Source organism: Magnolia sinica, chromosome 7, assembly GCF_029962835.1.
Source record: "Magnolia sinica isolate HGM2019 chromosome 7, MsV1, whole genome shotgun sequence".
Classification (NCBI taxonomy): domain Eukaryota; kingdom Viridiplantae; phylum Streptophyta; class Magnoliopsida; order Magnoliales; family Magnoliaceae; genus Magnolia; species Magnolia sinica.
The window spans coordinates 79788066-79809692 of NC_080579.1; the positions used below are offsets into that span (position 1 = coordinate 79788066).

Here is a 21627-nt window from a genome sequence, read left to right on the forward strand (position 1 = left end):
ATGCCTTAAAATAGTTTGAGACACTACAAGAAAACTGGCCTTTACCGGCGGTTTTAAGCACCAGTGAAGGTCCAAAACATGCCGGTAAAGGATTTCCCAGCGGTCAGGCAACTGTCGGTGAAAGCGGCGTCGGTAAAGCCTTTACTGGCGGTCAGGGACCTTTACTCGCGGTTGTGCTGGACGCCCCTAAATCGTAAGTTTTTCATAAAAAGGTAAAAGGCTACGGGTTAAATCCGTAGCCTAGCCATAGAATAATCTTTCTCATTAAAATAAAAAAATAAATAAAAATAAATAAATAAATAAAAGAGAAAAGGTGACATGATCCCGTGCCCTACTTTTTCTAATCGCCTCCGCAAGGATCTAACTCGCACTTCTCAAATAGTTTAAAGATAACGTCACATGTATTATACTTGCTGCAACAGGGTTGAAAATTCATACCTGAAGGGAGACTAATAACAACAGAATGCAGTAAGATAACTGGCAACCCATCTTCAAGACAGATGTTGCTATAACTTCAATGGATACTTTTATACTGAGCAAGAACCAATTGAAGAAGCTCGCTGCGTATTTTTGCTCCTAGGAATCCTTCTGGTTAAACTGATCTGCACCTAGAGCTGGAAGTGCCCCTCGAATCCCACCCACTCCCAATGCCATTAAGAAGATTGCACTGTAAAACAATAGAGCTTGGCCACCTTTCACACATGACGACTTCTTGCATGGCAATGCCAGCCGCAGGCTCTTTTTATGTGCTTAGATTATGAGAAATACATATCCCTGAAAACCCAAAATCAAATTATAGTTTTAAAGAAATCAGTGAAAATTGCAATTCATTTAGTTTAGAAATCAGTTCAATCCAGATTTCACCGTTTATGAGTGTGTTTGCTGTATGAATAGCTGATAATCATTATATGAACATTTCTACTTTGAGTAGGAAAGAAGAAAATCCCAAAAACCAGATCAGTAAATACTACAATGTTCAGCAATTGTTTAATATAGAAGTTCATACAGCAAACCCATTTGAGTCCCATCAGATCAACGGTTTTGATAACGTATTTAGAGGCGACCAAGGTTCAAAATATTACAAGAATGGTAGGCTTGGATGTGCCTAGTCATTAGGCCTTTCGGCTACTTGAGGTCTTTTGGCTCGCTCTGTTAGGAATAGACATAACTCAGCCCATGGGTCACCAGGAAGTCTTTTGGCTCACTCTATTCTTTTGAAAGATAAACTGCAATCGAGTTTCATATATCAAGTTAACAAAATTTACTGCCTTGCGTATATAGTTTGTGTAATGAGAACTAACCTGCAAATGATGTGTTTCTTAATCCTGCAAAAATGTCAGGTAAAGAATTCAAATGAGCATATGTTAGCTATATTTAAAAAACAATAAGAAGAAGAAGATCAAAATCAGTATTAAAACACCAAATCAAATAAAAAAAAAACGATTTTACAGGAAATCTCTGCATCCAAATCAAAAAGAAAAAATAACCCAGTTGAAAAATCATCAAAAGACGAAAACCCCATTTCTGATAAAGCAATCCTATTGGATAGGTTAATTAGATGCCACACAAATGGTGGGTAGGGCCTCATGCCACACAGAGACTACATAGATGTTACATAAATGTTTTAGGAATGCTCATTTTATCTATGAATGCTTAATTTTTGAATCTTCCTTGAAAAAGTGGTAAAACTTACAAGCGTGGAGGACAAACTGCTACATTGCTGCCTAATTGGAGAGCTCGGACTGAGGTCGATTACTCAGCGTGCAAAGCTGCAGTAAGAAAATTTTCCAGCCAAAAATTCAAATGCATGTTAGATACTACACTGGTGATTGGATACATGTTGCCAAAAGAAAATGTATTGGTAAAAGAAGCAAAAAATCCCAGTCCCGCCTTTTTCGAGGCTGAACTAAAACCAGCTCATACCAACAAGTGCAAACTCCATTCAGAAACATGCACAATTATATTAAAAAGAAAATACACAGTATTTTCATACGTGATAAGAAACATTATTAGAGAAATGAAAATGAAACCGTATCCGAGTTCAAAGCACTACCAACAATTCAAAAACAGAAAAAGCCCCACCACAAAATGACAACAACAGTTAAAAGAAAAACAAAAATAACACTTGAAAAAAAAAAAAAAAAACTAGAATCTGACAATGTATATATGGTGGTGTACTAATCTTCCTGTTTAGTCCCTGTAATGAATGCATCTATTTAGGTGATGGTTCAACAATCCAAAGTCAAAACCATTGACATGATGGACCTCACCCTAGATGGCCCATACGGTATAAATCCCCCAGACTGGAAGATCTGAGCTATAAAATTTTCAGCCTCTTTCTTTCTATTGAATGTAACCAAAGCTGAATTTTCTTTCTTAACAGTCTGTTTGCAAGGCCACCTGTTAAAGAGTAAGGTTCTTTTTCTATCTAGGATCTTTTTTCCCCATTTTTGTATTTATAGTTCATTCAAATATGACACCATGTTGACTTCATTGGTTGGACCAGTTTGACCAAACTGCCCACAAAAATGGGTCCAGATTTTAAAACACCACTTACACCCAATGGAAATATAAGCCACATGAATATGACATTTTAAAAAATGGGTCCAGATTGCGTCCACATTCTCACAAGTGCCCAGAACTAATGGAATGTGTCAGCCAACCTTTATGCATTTTGAGAGAGAGAGAGAGAGAGAGAGAGAGAGAGAGAGAGAGAGAGAGAGAGAGAGAGAGAGAGAGCTTACTTTTAGAGGAACTGAAAGGTCAGCTCTGCGTAATATGGCTTCAGCAATACCATGTGCATACCAAGGCTGCAGGAAAAGAAGTAGAAGTTGCTCAAATGAAAAAATTAAAGTTACCTCTCAAAAAAAGAGAAAAAATTAAACTTACATCTCAAAAAAAGAGAAAAAAAGAGTAAATATACACACTTGGAACAATAATACAAGAGTACAAATAGTGCGTACTAGTACATTCACTTTAACATAGTAAAATAGTATGCTAAGCACATTACACAAAATACCTTGCTACTACTAAATCCAATTTTACAAACTTACAGTCAAAGGATATGTCACAGACCAGAGAAATGCTCCAACTGCAAGTGGGATTGCATCTAGTTGAAAAGTCCTTGTTCTACCGAATTTATCAGCTAATGCTCTCCCAGTGAATGAACCAACAGTGGCACCTGCAAGGGTTGTGCTAACAACCCATCTTGTCCAAAAATTTAAATGTTATGAGAAATTGTAATGTTGAACACTTGAAAGATAAACAATGGAGATCATATGAAACTCTGTTACAACTTACAAGGCGTGAACAAGTGTGGATTGAATGAAATTGTAAGGTCAGAAGGTTAAAATAGGTTAATTGTAGCATGCCATGACACTTAGTTTAATTGGACTGATATGAATAATAAATGCTGATTTGCATCATGATCAAAGAAACGCATCATTGCTGCACTTTCCTTGTAGCACGGTGTTCTCAGCAATCGCAAGATCCTTAGAAAGGTATTCCAGAGCCCCATTCACCACACTGCAGTAAAAGAAGAATATCATGTGATATTTTAGTAAGCACCTTGTCCATTTACATTCTATGATGAGAAATCATAAAGATGTCAACAAGCAGCCTTACTCCAGAAAAACATCCTAAATGAAATCAACCAAAGTTCTTAAAGCGATGAGTTTAGAGAACAGGTGTCATTAAGAAGGTGGCTTACAATTATCCGTTGGCTAGTGAAATCCATTGCTTTGAGTACATTGTTATTGCAACATGACATCTTAAAAGACAATTTAAGGGCATGTTTGGATCGAATTTAATTACGATTACTAGTGTAATGAATGGGTACGCAGATTCAAATTTCCTTGGACAGTCTTCAAATTGCAAGAATGCTATCTTCAAGCTAGACTTGAAAAAACTTAGCTGCAATATGAGGGAACCAGAACCAAATTTGGCCATTTTCCTTCCTATCGAAATGAATTTTTGCAATTCAATTCAGTTCAATTATGCATCCAAATGCATAACAAAACAAAATCAAAATGCTATCTGATAACATCTACGTACCGCTGTGAACAAAATATAATGCTTATCATCCGTAGACAGAAACACTCGTGATTGTAGTCTTAACAAGGAGCTCACATTTGATCTCGTGATAGTTCTTAGAGGGAAAAAAAAATTGGATAGCACGGAATGTGGAATCTTGACCGATTCACACAGTTCATGAGCTTGGCCCTACACCCAGATGGGACCGGATGTTGGACTTGTGATGATTATGAATGGAATATGAAATATGACTGTTGCAGAAGAATGAAAATCCTCAGATCTTGCGACCCAGCATTTAAACAGGAAATGAAAAGTGCCCTTTTTGACAATTTCAAATCCTAATCCACCAAATTCCAAGGTGCCAAACACAAGATTTTGGCATGGATTTGGATTCAAAATCATGAAGCAAAAATGAGACATCCAAAGCTAAAGTGGACCACACTACGGAAAGCAATGGAAATTAAATGAAGTATCATTGAAACCTTCTTAGGGCTAACCGTGAGGCTTATTTCTCATCTAACCTGTTCATAAGTTAACACATATAGATGAAGGTAAAAACAAATATCAGCTTGATCAAAGTCTATGTAACCTAAGAAGTTTTCAATGTTAGCATCAATTCCTACTATTTCTTGTGGTGTGGTCCACTTGATCTTTGTATCTTCCTTATTTTTGGGCCCATATTGTAGAATGATTTAAGAAAATGGATAAACGGTGTGGATCTAAAAAAATACATTACCCTGAGCCCACCCAAATTTCATAGGTCAAGAAATTTCAGATACTCATGCGTGGTGCGGCACATTCGTGTGAGAGAAGGAAACACACATGAAACTTCCATAGGGCATGCCGTAATGTTTATATCATATCCACACTTTCTATCCATTCTCATATACCATTCTAACGGAAGTTTTCAATGGTACTCACCTGCGTTATGTGGTGGGGCCTAGTTGAGCTTTGGATCTGCCTACGGATTGGCTACCGAATGGTTCGGTAGCAACTACCAATTGATGTCATCAGGTTTAGTAGGCCTCACCATGATGTATGTATTGTATCCACACCATCCATCCATTTGGAGAAACCATTTTAGGGCATGAGCCAAAGATTAAGGCAGATCCAAAGCTTAAGTGAACCCCAACACAAAATAGTGAGGATTGAACGCGTACCATTAAAAATTTCTTAAGCCCACAAAAGTTTCAGATCAAGCTGATATTTCTGTTTTCCCTTAGTTGAAGTCTTTTTTGACTTATAATCAGGTTGGACCTCAAATAAACATCATGGTGGGCCTTAGGAAAGAATCATTGGTGGGCGTCACTCTCCTACTGTTTTCTATGGCGGGGTTCTCTTGAGCTTTGGATCTTTCTCATTCTTTTGCTCATGCCTTAAAATGTTCTCTCCAAATGGATGGACGGTGTGGATATAACACATACACCATGGTGGGGCCTACGAAACCTGGTAACATCACTTCAATAGCGAGAATCACTACTGAACCATTCAGTAGCTAAACCACGTTCATTTTTGGACTCCTTTAAAATAATTTTAAAAAATTGATGAAACGTGTGGATCAAATATCTAAATTATGATGGACTTATAGAAGTTTCACAAGTGAAAAGTTGTGCATTAAAAGTTAGAAGTAAAATGGTGTACAGGCGGCCGCCACTAGAGAAAACCGGAATTCTTTGGCAGGAAGTTGTTGAGCAAGGATGCTGGGTGGGGCCACTGCACTGTACGTGAGAAATTAATTCCGTCCATCAATTTCACATAGCGAAGTTGGGGAAAAGAAATTCGTACCGTTGAAACCGTGTTAGGTTCCGTACGGTTGAAACTTTTGTCCAAACGTCATTCAGATGCAAGTGAAAACACAAAAAATATAGTCTGATTCAAAACTTTTATGGCCGTAAGGATGCTTAAACCCTATCTTAATGTTTATATGCTATACAAACCGTTTATAAGGTCGTTCCCAATGGGATGAAGTGAAAACCAAAAACCATCTATGGCCATAAGATTGCTTCAATGCTGCTCATTAAATTCCCACCGTTTCCTCTCGTGTGGCTCATCTGAGTGTTAGATACATCTCATTTTTGGTCGTACGTCCTAAACTGTGCTCAAAAAACGCATGGACGGAGTGGATTTTTCTCAAACATCGAGTTAGGCCTCACCCAACATGCTTGCGCATGAACTTCTTGGAAAGGCTTTTTGCAGGGAACCGGTTCTCTTCCTCGAGAGAGCCAAAAATCACCTCGCCGCCATTTCTCTCTCCTTCTTACTCTTTCTCTTTCTCCGCAAGATGTACTCGTTCCAGAGTTAGCGGCGGTGCAAGCTCTGCGTGTGAGTTTGGTTTCAACCTTCGCAGCTTCACTCGTCACTCGCAAGCATTAATCTTTTTACTAGATTTACAGTGAAAATGGAAGTCGACGGTGAAATTTTTCCAAAGGTCCCTCCGGGTTTTTCGGCTGCCAGAGGAGTCACCTTACTGAGGGTTGATGATGACGATCTTGTCGAAGAAGATGGCCCTTTAAAGGTATGTATATGTATATATGCTCACACACAACTAATGGATGGGAAGTAAATAGGAAAAAAGCTCCTATAAATATGCGTGAGAAATTATCCTATTTTATAAACATAGAAACATGGGTTAAAAGTTTTAATCCATTTATTAAATAGGGTGTAGTAATTAGGGTTTGGCGCCTGCATTTCTTGCTGGTATGGCCCACCGTTTGACAATCCAAATGGTTCATCTGGTGGAGACAACTATGGATGGCGGTTGCTGTAAAACGTTACCCCATTGGATTTTCTTTTTCTAATTTTCTATTGCATGTTGTTGATTTGAATTTCCTTTTTCCTCTCTCTCTTTCTCTCTTTTTGTTTTTTTTTTTTTAAAAGAATCTTTTGGTTCGCTGATCGCGTGTGCCGTTGTTCAATTGCTCGTGTTGGCCCCAGGGGAATCAGCTTTCCATTACGCAGTTTGGCCCGTTCGGCCCACCCTTGTGCTGATCGGGCCCTGATTGCCAATATTTTTTTTGAAATGGGGCCCAGCAGATCTGGACCATGATCAGGATCCGCCCCTGTGCTATTGGAGGCCCTGATCTGATGATAAATGGGTCAAACGAGCCCAGAGGAAATCCGATATCTGCTGGGGCTTACTGCTGACAGCTCGAGGTCTACTCAGATGAGATTGTTTCAGTGCGAAGCCTATTGGGCTTCAGACAACGGACGCGGTTTGGCTAGTGACCCCAACACCAACCATCTTTCTGGTTTCAAAGCTTTGTGGATCCCACCATGATGCATCTGTTTTATCCACGCCATCCATAAAATTTTCCATCTCATTTCAGGGCATGAACCCAAGAATGAGGCAGATCCAAATCTCAGGTACACCACACCAAAGTAAACAGTAGGGATTGAACGCTTACATTTGAAAACTTTTTGTGGGCCACGGAAGTTTTGTATCTGGCTGATATTTTTGTTTTCCCTTCATCTAGGTTTGAGATAACTCAACTGGTTGGATGGAAAATAAACATTACAGTGGACTTTAGGAAGTTTTTAATGGTGGACATTCAGTCGACACTGTTTTCATGTGGTGTGGTCTACCTGATATTTGAATCTGCCTCATTTTTTTGACGCATGCATTAGAATGAGCTGGAAAAATAGATGGACGGCGTGGATAAAACAGATACATCATGGTGGGGTCCACAGAGCTTTGAAACCAGCTAGGCTAGCTGGTATAGCCAAACCGCCTCCTGAGACAACACATTGTGGATCGGATCCCTTGGCATATGGCAACTCTGGCTGGATGAGCCTGATGTGGGGCCTGCTTCTATTTGATTACTCAATCCCTACTTTCCTAGTATTTTTTTTTTTTTTTTACATACCTGAATTGTTGAAGCTCTCTCTTGTTGCTGATCCAGCGTCCACCATGCATTAGTTCTGAAAGCGATGCCCCCCTATTTTCGATCAGGGCCCCGGAGAATGATCCATCCGTCGAAGGTGAGATCCGTTTCCCTACTCCTCCTCTAGTGTTTTGATGGCGATTACTGTGTTGTCGTGCTCGTCATGAGCAATCTTGGCCATTGGATGGGCCTGATCTTGAGTTGCAGATGATCAGTTTATATATCGCTGCCTGATAGTTAGTGGGGCCTATCTCATGATTACTGTTGCCCGGATGATTGATCTGACTTGTTAGATGGGTGGATGTCTTGCTTGCATATGTTTGGGCATCCATTCTATCGTAATCAACTGCATCTGGTGGGCCAACCGACAACTAAAAGTCTGTCCAAACAAAGAGTTAGCTGAGCCACACCAAAGTGAACGGTGTGAAAGCATTCCTAACCCTCTAAATTCAAGTGGTGCGCCCTTTTTTATTTTTAAATGCCTGCACCCTCGCACCCACACACACCACAACCCAGGTGGTGCGGCCTGCATAAGTCTTGGACTGTACTGAATTTTAGGAAATCCATCCTGTGTGTTGCATTAGATAAGTGGAATGGATGGCATGTACACACTATGGTAGACCCAACATACAATTTGAACGATTCTAACGGTGGGACTTCCCATCTTAACAGTTTTCCACTTTTGAGTGTTAAATCTTTCTCTATTCTTTTTTTTTTGGACCCTGGTGCAAACCAAAGGTGATGCAGTTAATGAAAGTGTGTGGATCTCATCCATGAAATTGATTTCAGCGGGTTCTCTGTCAATTTTCAGTTGAGTTCTCAAATCCCATGTGTCACCCCATATTAGGCCCAAGGACTAAACCAGCCCCATTTATAATCGAGGTCAACCACATGACTGGAAAGAGTTCACAGGGCAAGTCTTATCCTTGAAACTATAATTCTTAACATGGCCCCACCTAATTCCTAGATAGGTCTTACATTTGTGCTCTAGGCCTTTATTTTTGTTCTGTTACTTAATAGTTAAGAGTAGATTTCATATAATCATCATAATAAACCCCGTAAAAATCATGGGTGGATGTCTCTCTTCCAATTATTTCCTTTAGTATGGCCCCACCGAAATCAGATCTTGGCATCAACTTTTAACCATGAGCATAACTTGTGATTACACATCAAATGGTTGAAGTGAATTTTCCGACATATATCATGATGGCCCTGAAAACTCAAGGGTGCATATCCATCATGCAGTTGTTGAAAAAAGTGACTTTGATTGTAACAAACATCACTAGTGTCAGTACTGTACGTTACTGGAAAAGCTCTATGAACCCACTGTGATGTATACATTTTATCCATGCTGTCCATTTATTTTACCAACTCATTTTAAGGCATGAGTTCAAAAATTAGCCAATCCAAATCAGGTAGACGACACCATAGGAAATAACAGTGATGGAACACCCACCATTAAAAGCTTCTCATGAACTACAAAAGTTTTGGATTAAGCTGATATTTGTGTTTTTCCTTCATCAAGGTCGGTGTGAATCAATCAATAGGTTAGATGACAAATAAATATTATAGTGGGTCCCATGAAGTATTTAATGGTGGGCATTCAATCCCCACTTTTTTTTTTTTTTCCTTTTTAGTGTTTTCTACTGGCCTCATTTTTGGGCTTATGTCCTAAAATTAATATCGATTTTTTATTGCAAATTTTTTATTTTTTAATGATGAACATAAGATTCGATCTATGGGCAACCTCATGGCCAAGATAATGTGTATGGTTCTAATTAGTCAATGATTTTGCCTCAATGAGACTCTCATGGCTCTCGTTCGAAGTGATTTTGTGGTGGGACCCTCTATGGATGAGCTTGACCATAGAATGGACCCTTTCTTGTCCTTGTGATGCTTCTTGGATGTTTCTTGTTGCCGGTTGTGATTGATGCTTCCCTGACTTGCTTGGATGATTCGTGCGGTTGAGATGAGGTGGGGCCTGATGTGGGTGATTGTGGCTATTTAATGGGCCCAATTTCGGCTTTGCACTTTTTTTTTTTCCTTTCTTTTTTCTTTCTTTTTGTTTCTTTATATATATATATATTTTTTTAAATAAAAAAATTTCATTAGGTATCTTGTTGTCCATTCCGAATGGGGCTTGGATGTGATCATGTGCAGCTAGTTCGCGTAAGCCAGACCATTAAAATGATGTTGGGGCATCATAGATGATCGCAACCTTTGGATGGGTTTGATTTTGACTTGCATGACCATTTTCCCCATTGACATCTTGCTTACTACGTGAAAATGCAGTCAAAATCGACCACTAAATTGACATTTTACTCGTTACGTGAAAATGCTATAAAATCTGACCCTCTCCGTCTCTCTCCCCCTCCAGCAACGCCTCTCCCTCGAGTCTCCCCTCTCTCATCCCTCCCTCCAGCGACACCCCTCCCTCAGTCAGGTACTCTCTCTATCTCTCTCTCTCTATCTCTCTATCTCTCTCTCATCCACATCGTCCGGTTGGGATTGGGATATCTACATTTGTGGGACATGCATGGCATGGATATACATCACATTATCATGATGGGGTCCCACAATGTGGCTCCCAGCACACTTTCCAGAAGGACGGCGTGCATACACACACACACAGCATGCATTAGATGGGGTCCATGATGGTGGGCCCCTAAACGATTTCAATAGAGGGTGTCTTTGTCACCACTACTTTCTGTAGTGGGGTTTACTTACGATTTTGGATTTGCTTCATTTTTGTTGTCATACCCTAAAATGGGCTGATAAGTGGGGATGAAATGCATGCATCATGGTGCACCCCAAAAGGTTCAGTGTTGGTCATCATTATATATCTCCAATGTTCACTGAGTCAGGGTCCACTGAAGGGGTGGATAAAACACATAGATCGCGGTAGGACCACACAAATATCAGGTTGCACCAAAAGTTTTTAATGATCCAAATATCATTGTTTCCCATGGTGAGGTCTCCTGAGATTTGGATCTACTTCAAATTTGGGATTAAGTCCTAAAATGAACTATAAAAACAGATGGACAATGTGGATATAAAGCACATATATCAAGGTGAGCCCCACAATCAGGGATCTATCTTCAATGCATTTGGGGATCCACCGAAGCTTTGCCCATGCTTTGTAGGATATGTGTGTGGCTTCGGTGGATCCCGGATCCACCGAGGTTGGTGACCATTAATGTGAGGCCACCTTGATGTATGTCTTTCATCCATCCTGTCCATCCATATTCTAGATAAATGTATTAGATATTACTATTAAGAAATGATTTATGAGGGATGAATTCAGTTCTAACTAATTAATACCCTTACGTGTGTAAATAATTTCTTCAACGTCTGTAATTCTAAGCAATGAGTGGAATGTTGAAACCTAGGCTATCGGAGGAATACCTACAAAATTTGCAGAGCTTGGGAGTGATGATTAATATTATTGTCATTGTGTCAAATGTCATAATGTGGCAGGAGGAAGTAAAAAAGCTAAACCAAATTTTGAAACATTTAATCTATTATGGTATCGAAACGTCTTATACAATATGGATCTTCCATGGACAACAATGGGATAGAAGTCAAGTAACCATTGGGGCTAGTATGTCTGCTAGTAATTTTTCTCTCTGTACTGAATTTTAGGAAATCATTGGTGCACCCTCACACCCACACACACCACAACCCACGTGGTGCGGCCTCCATAAGTCTTGGACTGTACTGAATTTTAGGAAATCCATCCTGTGTTGCATTAGATAAGTGGAATGGATGGCATGTACACACCATGGTAGACCCAACATACAATTTGAACGATTCTAACAGTGGGACTTCCCATCTTAACAGTTTTCCACTTTTGACTGTTAAATCTCTCTCTCTGTTTTTTTTTTTTTTTTTTTTTTTTGACCCTGGTGCAAACCAAAGGTGATGCAGTTAATGAAAGTGTTGTGGATCTCATCCATGAAATTGATTTCAGCTGGTTCTCTGTCAATTTTCAGTTGAGTTCTCAAATCCCATGTGTCACCCCATATTAGGCCCAAGGACTAAACCAGCCCCATCTATAATCGAGGTCAACCACATGATTGGAAAGAGTTCACAGGGCAAGTCTTATCCTTGAAACTATAATTCTTAACATGGCCCCACCTAATTCCTAGATAGGTCTTATATTTGTGCTCTAGGCCTATATTTTTGTTCTGTTATTTAATAGTTTAAGAGTAGATTTCATATAATCATCATAATAAACCCCGTAAAAATCATGGGTGGATGTCTCTCTTCCAATTATTTCCTTTAGTATGGCCCCACCTAAATCAGATCTTGGCATCAACTTTTAACCATGAGCATAACTTGTGATTACACATCAAATGGTTTAAGTGAATTTTCCAACACCTGAAAACTCAAGGGTGCATGTCCATCACGCAGTTGTTGAAAAAAGTGACTTTGATTGTAACAAACATCACTAGTGTCGGTACTGTACGTTACTGGAAAAGCTCTATGAACCCACTATGATGTATACATTTTATCCATGCTGTCCATTTATTTTCCCAACTCATTTTAAGGCATGAGTTCAAAAATTAGCCAATCCAAATCAGGTAGACCACACCATAGGAAATAATAGTGATTGAACACCCACCATTAAAAGCTTCTCATGAGCTACAAAAGTTTTGGATTAAGCTGATATTTGTGTTTTTCCTTCATCAAGGTCGGTGTGAACCACTCGATGGGTTAGATGGCAAATAAATATTATAGTAGGTCCCATGAAGTATTTAATGGTGGGCATTCAATCCCCACTTTTTTCTTTTTTCATTTTTTTTTTTTAAATTGTGTTTTCTACTGGCCTCAATTTTGGGCTTATGTCCTAAAATTAATATCGATTTTTTATTGCAAATTTTTTTATTTTTTAATGATGAACATAAGATTCAATCTATGGGCAACCTCATGGCAAAGATAATGTGTATGGTTCTGATTAGTCATTGATTTTGCCTCAATCAGACTCTCATATCTCTCGTTCGAAGTAATTTTGTGGTGGGACCCTCTATGGATGAGCTTGACCATAGAATGGATCATTTCTTGTCCTTGTGATGCTTCTTGGATGTTTCTTGTTGCCCATGAGGAATGTGGGTTGTGCTTGATGCTTCCCTGACTTGCTTGGATGATTCGTGCGGTTGAGATGAGGTGGGCCTGATGTGGGTGATTGTGGCTATTTAATGGGCCCGATTTCGGCTTTGCATGTTTTTTTTTTTTTTCATTAGGTATCTTGTTGTCCATTCCGAATGGGGCTTGGATGTGATCTTGTGCAGGTAGTTCGCGTAAGCCAGACCATTAAAATGATGTTGGGGCATCATAGATGATCGCAACCTTTGGATGGGTTTGATTTTGACATGCATGACCATTTTCCCCATTGACATAATGCTCACTGGACGCGGATTGCGTCCTACCCACAGTGATTAAGGTACTCCCCATTGACATAATGCTACTCCCCCTGCCACCAGCCATTGGCTGGTGGTCGGTGCTCTGTGGGCCCTACCATGATGTATGTGTTTCATCCATGTCATCCATCTATTTTTATAGATCATTTTATGGTGTAAAAGAAAAAATGAGGTATATCTCAATCTCAAGTGGACCACATTACAAGAAAAAGTGTTGAATGAACGTTGACCATTAAAAACGTTTTGGGGGCTATAAAAGTTTTGGATCAAGCTTATATTTATTTTTTCCCTTCATCTGGGTCTTTATGACCTAATCAACATATTGGATGTCAAATAAACAGTACAGTGGGCTTTAGGAGGATTTTAATGGTGGATATCCAATTATTATTGTTTCCCTGTGGTGTGGTCCACCTAAGATTTAGGTCCCTATAATTTTTGTTTATAAATCCCTAAAATGATCTGTAAAAATGTATGAATGGAATGGATGAAACACATACATCGTGGTGGGCCCACAGAGCACCGACCACCAGCCACTGGGCTGGTGTCAGGGGAGTGGCCAATCCGTCTCCATGTGGTTGCTTACATGACGGTGGGCCCTACAGATCCCACCCGGTAGGACGCAATCTGCGTCCATTGCTCACCCTGTGAAAATGGAAATCGAATTGCGTCCTGAGTTACTAAGCTCTTATCGTACTGACTAAATTCAGTTGGGCCACATTGAATGTATGTGGTCTATCCACGCCGTCCATCCGTTTTTCCATATAATTTAAAGGTTGAGCCCAAAATTGAAGCATATCCAAAGATTAAGCTGATCATACAACTGGACACAGTGGGGATAATGATTTCCACTGTCGAAACATTTCTAGGCCCCGCGGTGATGTTTATTTGTCATCCAACGTGTTCACGAGATCGTAAAGATATGGATGAAAGGAAAAATAAAATAAAATATAAGCTTGACCCAAAACTTCTGTGGCCCTCAAGAATTTTTCAATGGTAGATGTTCAATTCAACTGTTTTCTGTCGTGTGTTCCATTTGAACATTGCATATGCCTCAGTTTTTGGCTCAAGAACTAAAATTATCTTTTAAAATGGATGGACGGAGTGGCTAAAGTATATAAATCATGGTGGACATCAAAGAGTTTACTCAGTACGGTAAAGTAAAGTAGTGAGATACTGCGCAATCCGCTTCCGTGAAAATGCTGTCAAAATCGACCACTAAATTGACATATTACTCGTTACGTGAAAATGCTATAAAATCTGACCCTCCCCGTCTCTCTCCCCCTCCAGCGACGCCTCTCCCTCGAGTCTCCCCTCCGTCATCCCTCCCTCCAGCGACAACCCTCCCTCAGTCTGGTACTCTCTCTCTCTCTCTCTCTCATCCACATCGTCTGGTTGGGATTGGGATATCTACATTTGTGGGCCACGCATGGCATGGATATACATCACATTATCATGATGGGGTCCCACAATGTGGCTCCCAGCCCACTTTCCAGAAGGACGGCGTGTGTGTGTGTGTGTATATATATATATATATATATATATATATATATATATAACACATTAGATGGGGTCCACGATGGTGGGCCCCTAAACAATTTCAATAGAGGGTGTCTTTGTCACCAGTACTACTGTCGTGGGGTTTACTCGCGATTTTGGATTTGCTTCATTTTTGTTGTCATACCCTGATATGGGTTGATAAACACTGGGGATGAAATGCATGCATCATGGTGCACCTTAAAAGGTTCAGTGATGGTCATCATTATATTTCTCCATGTTCACAGAGTCGAGGTCCACTGAATGGGTGGATAAAACACATAGATCGCGGTAGGACCACACAAATATCAGGTTGATCCAAACTTTTGTTGCTCACCAAAAGTTTTTAATGACCCAAATATCATTGTTTCCCGTGGTGATAGTAAATTGGCCTTTTATCGACAAACTTATTTCCGACGAAATCAATTTCGTCGGTAAACATGATTTTCCCCGACGAAATCATATTTCATCGGTAAAAGATTCCCGCCACGACCAAATATGTTCCCGCCACCATTTACAACGACGGCCTGGAAAATTTTCCTGACGACATTATGTATCGTTGGTGAAAACTATTTTCACAACGATTATTTCGTCGGTAAATATAATTCTTCCCAACGAACCAAATAGTTCGTCGGTAAAATATCCCTTGGTGTCCTTTCCGATGACGGAGAGGCTATTTTTACCGACGTTATACAATATCTTCGGTAAAGAAACTTTTTACCGACGAAAAAAATCGTCGGTAAAGGAGATTTTTACGGACGAAATAGATACATCGTCGGACAAAATGAACGGTGGACATTATTTCACTTTGCTTGGTTGATCATGGATGTTGAGTTGTAATTTTTGTTTTTGATGTAGCTAATAAGTATATTTAAAAACATATGTACGAAGTGGATGGGGCTGATAGAGTACGGGTGGGCCCAAATATTTTTGAATCCTTTTACCGACAAATTGTAAAAGCTATCACCGATGAAAAGTTTCATTGGTAATAATATTATGTTTTAAGTCGAAAATATTTTTTACCATTCCCTCTTCTTACCCTACCCCTCTCTCCCGCCCGAACGAGCGCTGCTGCCTGCCCGATGCCCCTATTCCGGTCACCCTAAACCCTAACTCGCTGCTGCCTGCGCGACGCCCGATTGTCTCCCTCTCCGTCTCTCTCGTATCAAATCTCTCTTATGTTGGTCGAACAGGTAATCTGTATATTTTTTCTCTCATCGATTTCTTCTCTTTCACTTTAAAAAAAAAAAAAAAAATTTTAAATTCTACTTTCTACCGATTCGATCTATTCCATATAGATTACAATCATTGGATGTATATCTATTGTGAGTTTTTCTATTTTTGTCATTCGATTTGATGATCGATGGAAGATTCTAGGGCTCGGATGGTATTTTATTTCGTTCTTATGATTTCAATCTTTTTGAAACGGGGGGTAAATCAATTTTCGTTTGGATGCCCGTAAATGTTTTAAGTGGTAATCAATCATTTACAACATGTCTTGTTTTGGCTGCAAGGTGTAAATGATTGTCTATCTTTAGATAGCCTGTAAATTTTTTAAGTCCTGTAAATGGAGAGCCAATCTTTTCATTTGAAGAGCCTGTAAATGAAATCCGACCTTTTTGCCAGTAAATGCAATGATGGTAAATGCTGTACCCACAACACATGTTAAAAGTTTTTATGAAATTCCCATCTTAAGAGAGCATTTTGGTATATATGTGTGTGCCCAGGGATATACATACATTAGTGGCATCCCCTCCTATGTTTGGTGTTAGACGGATTTTTGGCCTCTGTTGAATAGGGATGGAGCAACTGGAAGGGGCTTTTAGGAGCCCATGTAACACAATGCTTGGTTGGGCCCATCACAATGTCCTTATAAAATCCATTCCATCCATCAGTCTCTTCAGCTCACATTTATCCTATGCACGAGGCAGATCTAAAACTCAGGTGGGCCCCACCACAAGAAACAATAGATATTAAATGATTGGGGCTGGCAGAAGTTTTGGATCTTGCTGATATCTTGTTTTCCCTTTATCCTGGTGGAAATCAACTTGTGAATGGGCCGGATGGCATATAAACATCACGGTGGACCCCACATCATGGATGGCATATAAACATCATGGTCGGCTCATCACAATTTTTTTTTTTTGTTATTTCATAACTCAACAAAGCAATCTGCTTGGCTACCATTTTCGAAAATGATCCATGCCTTGTTCTGCCTTTAAAATAAGAAAAAAAATCCCCTTATGCTTTGTTGCATGTAGATGTTTGTTAGAATACTTGGGTGTATTTTAACAGTATATGTTTAGAATCTAGCCTTTGTATTCGGGGTTATTTCTAATGATCCAAACCTTTCATCTATTGGGTCTACTGTCCATAGTCCATATGGCCTACCCCAAAAAATCACATTACTCAAGTGATTCTAGCTATTAGCAGGCTCTCGAGGATTACAAAATCCTTGGACCAGTGGCTAGGATCATCTTATTGGTGTGATTTTGGCATATGCTCCATCCATGCTAGGGTACAATATATGAATAGTCTGCATCATGTATGCTAGTGGACAGAGATTGAGTGCTTGACAACAAACTTAGATATTAGTATGTAGCACTGGAATTTGGATGCTTTCTTTTAAAATAAGAGAAATATTAAAATGTCTAAAAAAAAGTCTCTAGTAACAACACTATTAGAAAAGTTGGCATGCCATTACATATTATAATCTTATATGAACAGTGAAGCAGCAAGTGCCATGCTAGGTCTACTGTCCATAGTCCATATTAAATGCTAATGATCAGATTGTTACAGTTTCTAAATTGAGGTGGCATATGCATCGTATTGTATGACATATGTTGGATCTAGTGGATAGGCTAGATTTTTTTTTATTGGATTGTCTAAGTGTCCAAATGAAACTACGAGCACCATAACTTGTAGTACTATGAGAGCACTGGAGCATTTTTCTTATATGATACTTATATTAGAAGGAATTTTGAGCTGCACTTTTAATGATTTTTCTTCTCAGTATGGGACTATGGGGGTATTCAAGGAAGAGCTGGCAGGGTGTGGTGGATGATACACGGGTGTAGAAAGTTCCAATCAAACAGTCCAGTTTAAATGGATCCTTCTATTAGGGAATTAATGCCATCCATTTGCATGCACCCTTTTTTTTTTTTTTTTTTTTTGCGTTGGATATAACAATCTGTAAATTTAAAATGGGTGTATGTAAATCAATGAGTGTGCATAAACATCAATTCCCTAGATAAAACGATCCATCTAAATTGCACTGTTTGATTTGAACTACTTGTATGTTGCATATCCAATTTCATAGTAATTTCTCGGTATTAAACACTAATTCCCTAGATAGAATGATCTATCTAAACTGGACTGTTTGATTTGAACTACTTGTATGCTGTATATGTAATTTGTAAGTAATTTCTCAGTATTAAACATCAATTCCCTAGATAGAATGATTCGTCTAAACTGGACTGTTTGATTTGAACTACTTACATATAGCCAATGCAATTTCTAAGTACCTGAGATGTGTGCTGGACCTACTTGAAAATCTAGACAGATAGACTGTTGAAGTGTACCACTGCAACTCGGAGCACTGAAACTTATAGTGATCTAAAAGCACTGTAGCATCTCCCAATACTCTGTTTGGCAAATGCTTTAGGGATAAAATTATTGTCAATGGGCCGTGTTTGAGCCCGCCAAAATCAAAATTTTGAATAGGACTGGCCCATCATGCCTAGCTCAAACAATTCAAAATCTATGAAGAAGTCAACCCCAAGCCCATAAATTAGACATCCAAATCCCAACAAATGTATAATTAACTAATTGTATTACATTGCTTCTTTGCTTTTCTCATTATTGTCCATTGTATATAGTTAGCTTAATATTTATTATATTTTTTTTCTTAAATTATTATTGTGACTTGTTAGTTTATAGTTGTGACTTGTGAGACAATTTTTTCTCAAAAGTCAGGCAGTTTTACTCCTCGGTTGGTGACAATATGCAAAGTGAATTGACAATCAAATGGATGCTTTTTATCCATCCATTTGTTCTATATGCTTTAGCTCACCTGAGTTTTGAAAGAGCATGACCCACCTGATGGAGCATACCCGGATGTGCGTCGAAGTTATCCTAATGTTGAGCGGTGGTCCGTGGAAGGTGAGAACCGCTGTTATGACCATGATGAAGCTGTCCATTTCCTTTGGACAGAAATATGGGTGGCCTGGCCATTTGGATAGACCCGTGTTTATGTATTAGCTCGAAATTGATGGAGTAGACCAGGATGTGCATCGGAGTTATTTGGATGTTGAGCGGGGGTCCCTAGAAGGTGGGAACCGCTGATATTTATTTTTTCCCTTCATCAATGTCTATGTGATCTTGTGAATAAGGTGGATGATAAATAAACATCACTACAAGCCCTAGAAAGGTTTCAATGATGGAAATCATTATACCCACTGTTTCTTGTGGTATGGTCCACCTGAGTTTTGGATATGACTCAATTTTAGTTTCAACTCCCTTGAATGATTTGGAAAAGTACATGGACGGTGTAAATAAACTACATATATTTACAGTGGGCCCAACTAAGCGTACTGAGTAACTCAGGACGTAATCTGATTTCAAGCGTAACTAGCTTAGTGGGTTAGGCCTTGACTGTGGGACCCAACTCGATCTATGTGTTGTACATCTACGTCGTCCATCTGCATTTGTCATTTTAGAGGATGTCCCAAATTGAGGCACATCCAAAGATCAAGTGTGGATCGCACCACAGGAAACCAATGGTGATTGAATGCTCGGCGTTAAAAACTTTGTTGGGCCCACTATAATGTTTATTTGGCATCGAACATGTTGATAAGGTTAAACAGCCCAGCGTTAAAAACTTCGTCGGGCCCACTATAATGTTTATTTGCATCAAACATGTTGATAAGGTCCAACAGATCCCTAACCTAAATCTAAACCTAAACTCGAAAACCTAAACCTAAACCCGATCTCAAACCCGAACCAGGTAGGAGATCAGGTCGTTCGCGCACTGGATCTACCCCTTCCACCCGTGATGCGACGGAGACAACATCGACGTTGCATGCTGCATCACAGGCGTCTGAGCCCTCAGTTGAGCATACACCGGGCACTGAATGTAAGTCTAGACATATATTTATTTAGTGACTTCTGTTTATATTTAGACTTAAATATTTCTTTTACGATAGCATCGTCGACCAACCGACGAGGACGTGGACCCACGCGTGGGTTAGTTTTAGAGCGACTTACGCGTGAGGGTAGGGTGACAGTAGAGTTCCCACAGGACTGCCTTAGACCTATTGGGGACAATGCCAGGTTGTTTACGTCAGATGTCGGTGTCCTATGCCGATCTCTGATCCCCGCCACCACCCCCCGTTGGACAGACGTGACAGATGATGTGCGGCAGCTCATCCGTCAGCGCCTTCAGGTAAATTTTAGTAAATTAAATTTTCTTTTGTGAAAGTTCATTTACGGTTAAGTTATTTTCTTAATAAGTTTATTGCCTTAATCTATTATTTACGAAACTGCAGGATAAATTTGTCTTAGATCTGAGTGTTCCTTATATTTCCCATGCCGTCGACGACATGGTCAGGGAGCGGTTCAAGGAGTACCGCGGAGAGTTACACCAGCGGTACAAGCGGTGCAGGACCCACGATGAGGCCGTACTGTCCGCACTGCTGCACGTGACTATAGACAACTGGCGGATACTCTGCGAGAGATTTTCGTCTGAGGCTTTTCAGGTAATATTTACATATTTACGATATCTTAAGGTAACAATTAAATTCGCAATTAATAACAATGTATTATGAATAATGTGTTCAGAAGAGGAGCAGAATAAATTCTACGAACAGGGAAAAGTTGGAAGTGAACCACGTAGCTGGTTCAAAGTCATTTGTACGACATCGTTATGACATGGTAAGAAATTACTAGTGATTATTAAATTGATATATTCTTTCCATGCATTTATATTAACTCTATTGTCCTTTTAATTGCGCAGCGAGATTCCGTCACCGGCCAGGAGCCTGGACCAGTAGACCTCTACAGAGGGACTCACTGTCGGCAGGCGACGGAATCTTGGGTTCATCCTAGAGCCAGCGAGAATTGGGTAAAAATCCTTACATTGTAAAATTTAATTGCATTGAATTATAGTAATGTCATTCGTTATGAAAATTCATATATTTTCATTACAGGCGGCGATGGACATCATACGCAGTCAGCCCACTCTCGATGGTAGTCAGCGGAGTGAGCTAGATATCCTGAGCGAGGTGCTTGGCACCCGTTCTGGATATGTGCGTGGGCTTGGCCATGGTGCCAAGCTCATGGCACCCGCTAGACCTACCTCCAGCCGATCCGTCGCTGGCGAGAGAGCCTTACACCGAGCTGATATCGCAGAGAGAGAGGTTCAGCAGTTACGGGTCATCGTCGATGAGATCAGAGAGCAGCTGGAGAGGCAGAGGGAGGAGAACGAGAGGCGACAGGAGAAGCAGGAGAGGAGGATCGAGGAGATGAGGGTGGAGCATGAGCGACAGATGCAGGAGATGTTTCAGGCTCTCGTTGCACGCTTAGCCACTGATACCTCACCACTTCCACCTTCATCTGATGCCCCACCACTTCGCCTTCATCTTCGTGATTTTTTTTAAATGATTTTTTTTATATACTAATGTTAAACTTATATGTATTTGTGCGTGGATGAATGTGATGTGGATAAGATTGTTTGTGTATGGATGGATGTGGTTTGTGTTTTG

At 39.8% G+C, this 21627-nt stretch overlaps 1 protein-coding gene and 1 long non-coding RNA gene across 5 annotated transcripts; one reads left to right on the forward strand and one right to left on the reverse strand.

Moving 5' to 3' along the window:
* Positions 1-291: 291 nt before the first annotated feature.
* Positions 292-3823, reverse strand: LOC131251504 (uncharacterized). 4 transcript variants are annotated; one of them, XR_009173904.1, is made up of 5 exons: positions 2890-3823; positions 2745-2858; positions 1694-1769; positions 1302-1325; positions 859-1226 (listed from the first exon to the last, which is right to left on the reverse strand). It is a non-coding gene; the product is annotated as an uncharacterized LOC131251504 (long non-coding RNA). The 4 variants fall into 4 exon arrangements; XR_009173902.1 differs by having other exon boundaries at positions 2745-2810; positions 3054-3710; XR_009173903.1 differs by lacking the exons at positions 859-1226; positions 1302-1325 and adding an exon at positions 292-413 and having other exon boundaries at positions 2745-2810; positions 3054-3710.
* Positions 3824-6430: 2607 nt separating this feature from the next.
* Positions 6431-21522, forward strand: LOC131250675 (uncharacterized). Its single transcript, XM_058250959.1, has 8 exons — positions 6431-6547; positions 10206-10356; positions 19872-20000; positions 20071-20309; positions 20413-20622; positions 20705-20797; positions 20880-20987; positions 21073-21522. The coding sequence occupies exons 1-8, from the start codon at positions 6431-6433 to the stop codon at positions 21520-21522; spliced, it is 1497 nt and encodes a 498-aa protein (XP_058106942.1).
* The last annotated feature ends 105 nt before the right edge of the window (positions 21523-21627 follow it).

Bases quoted from the DNA above. Each gene is read 5' to 3' on its own strand.
- LOC131250675 (XM_058250959.1), top strand. From the start codon at position 6,431: ATGGAAGTCGACGGTGAAATTTTTCCAAAGGTCCCTCCGGGTTTTTCG. The intron at 6,548-10,205 runs GTATGTATATGT...GTGAAAATGCAG, and splicing joins AAGAAGATGGCCCTTTAAAG to TCAAAATCGACCACTAAATT. The intron at 20,988-21,072 runs GTAAAAATCCTT...TTTTCATTACAG, and splicing joins CTAGAGCCAGCGAGAATTGG to GCGGCGATGGACATCATACG.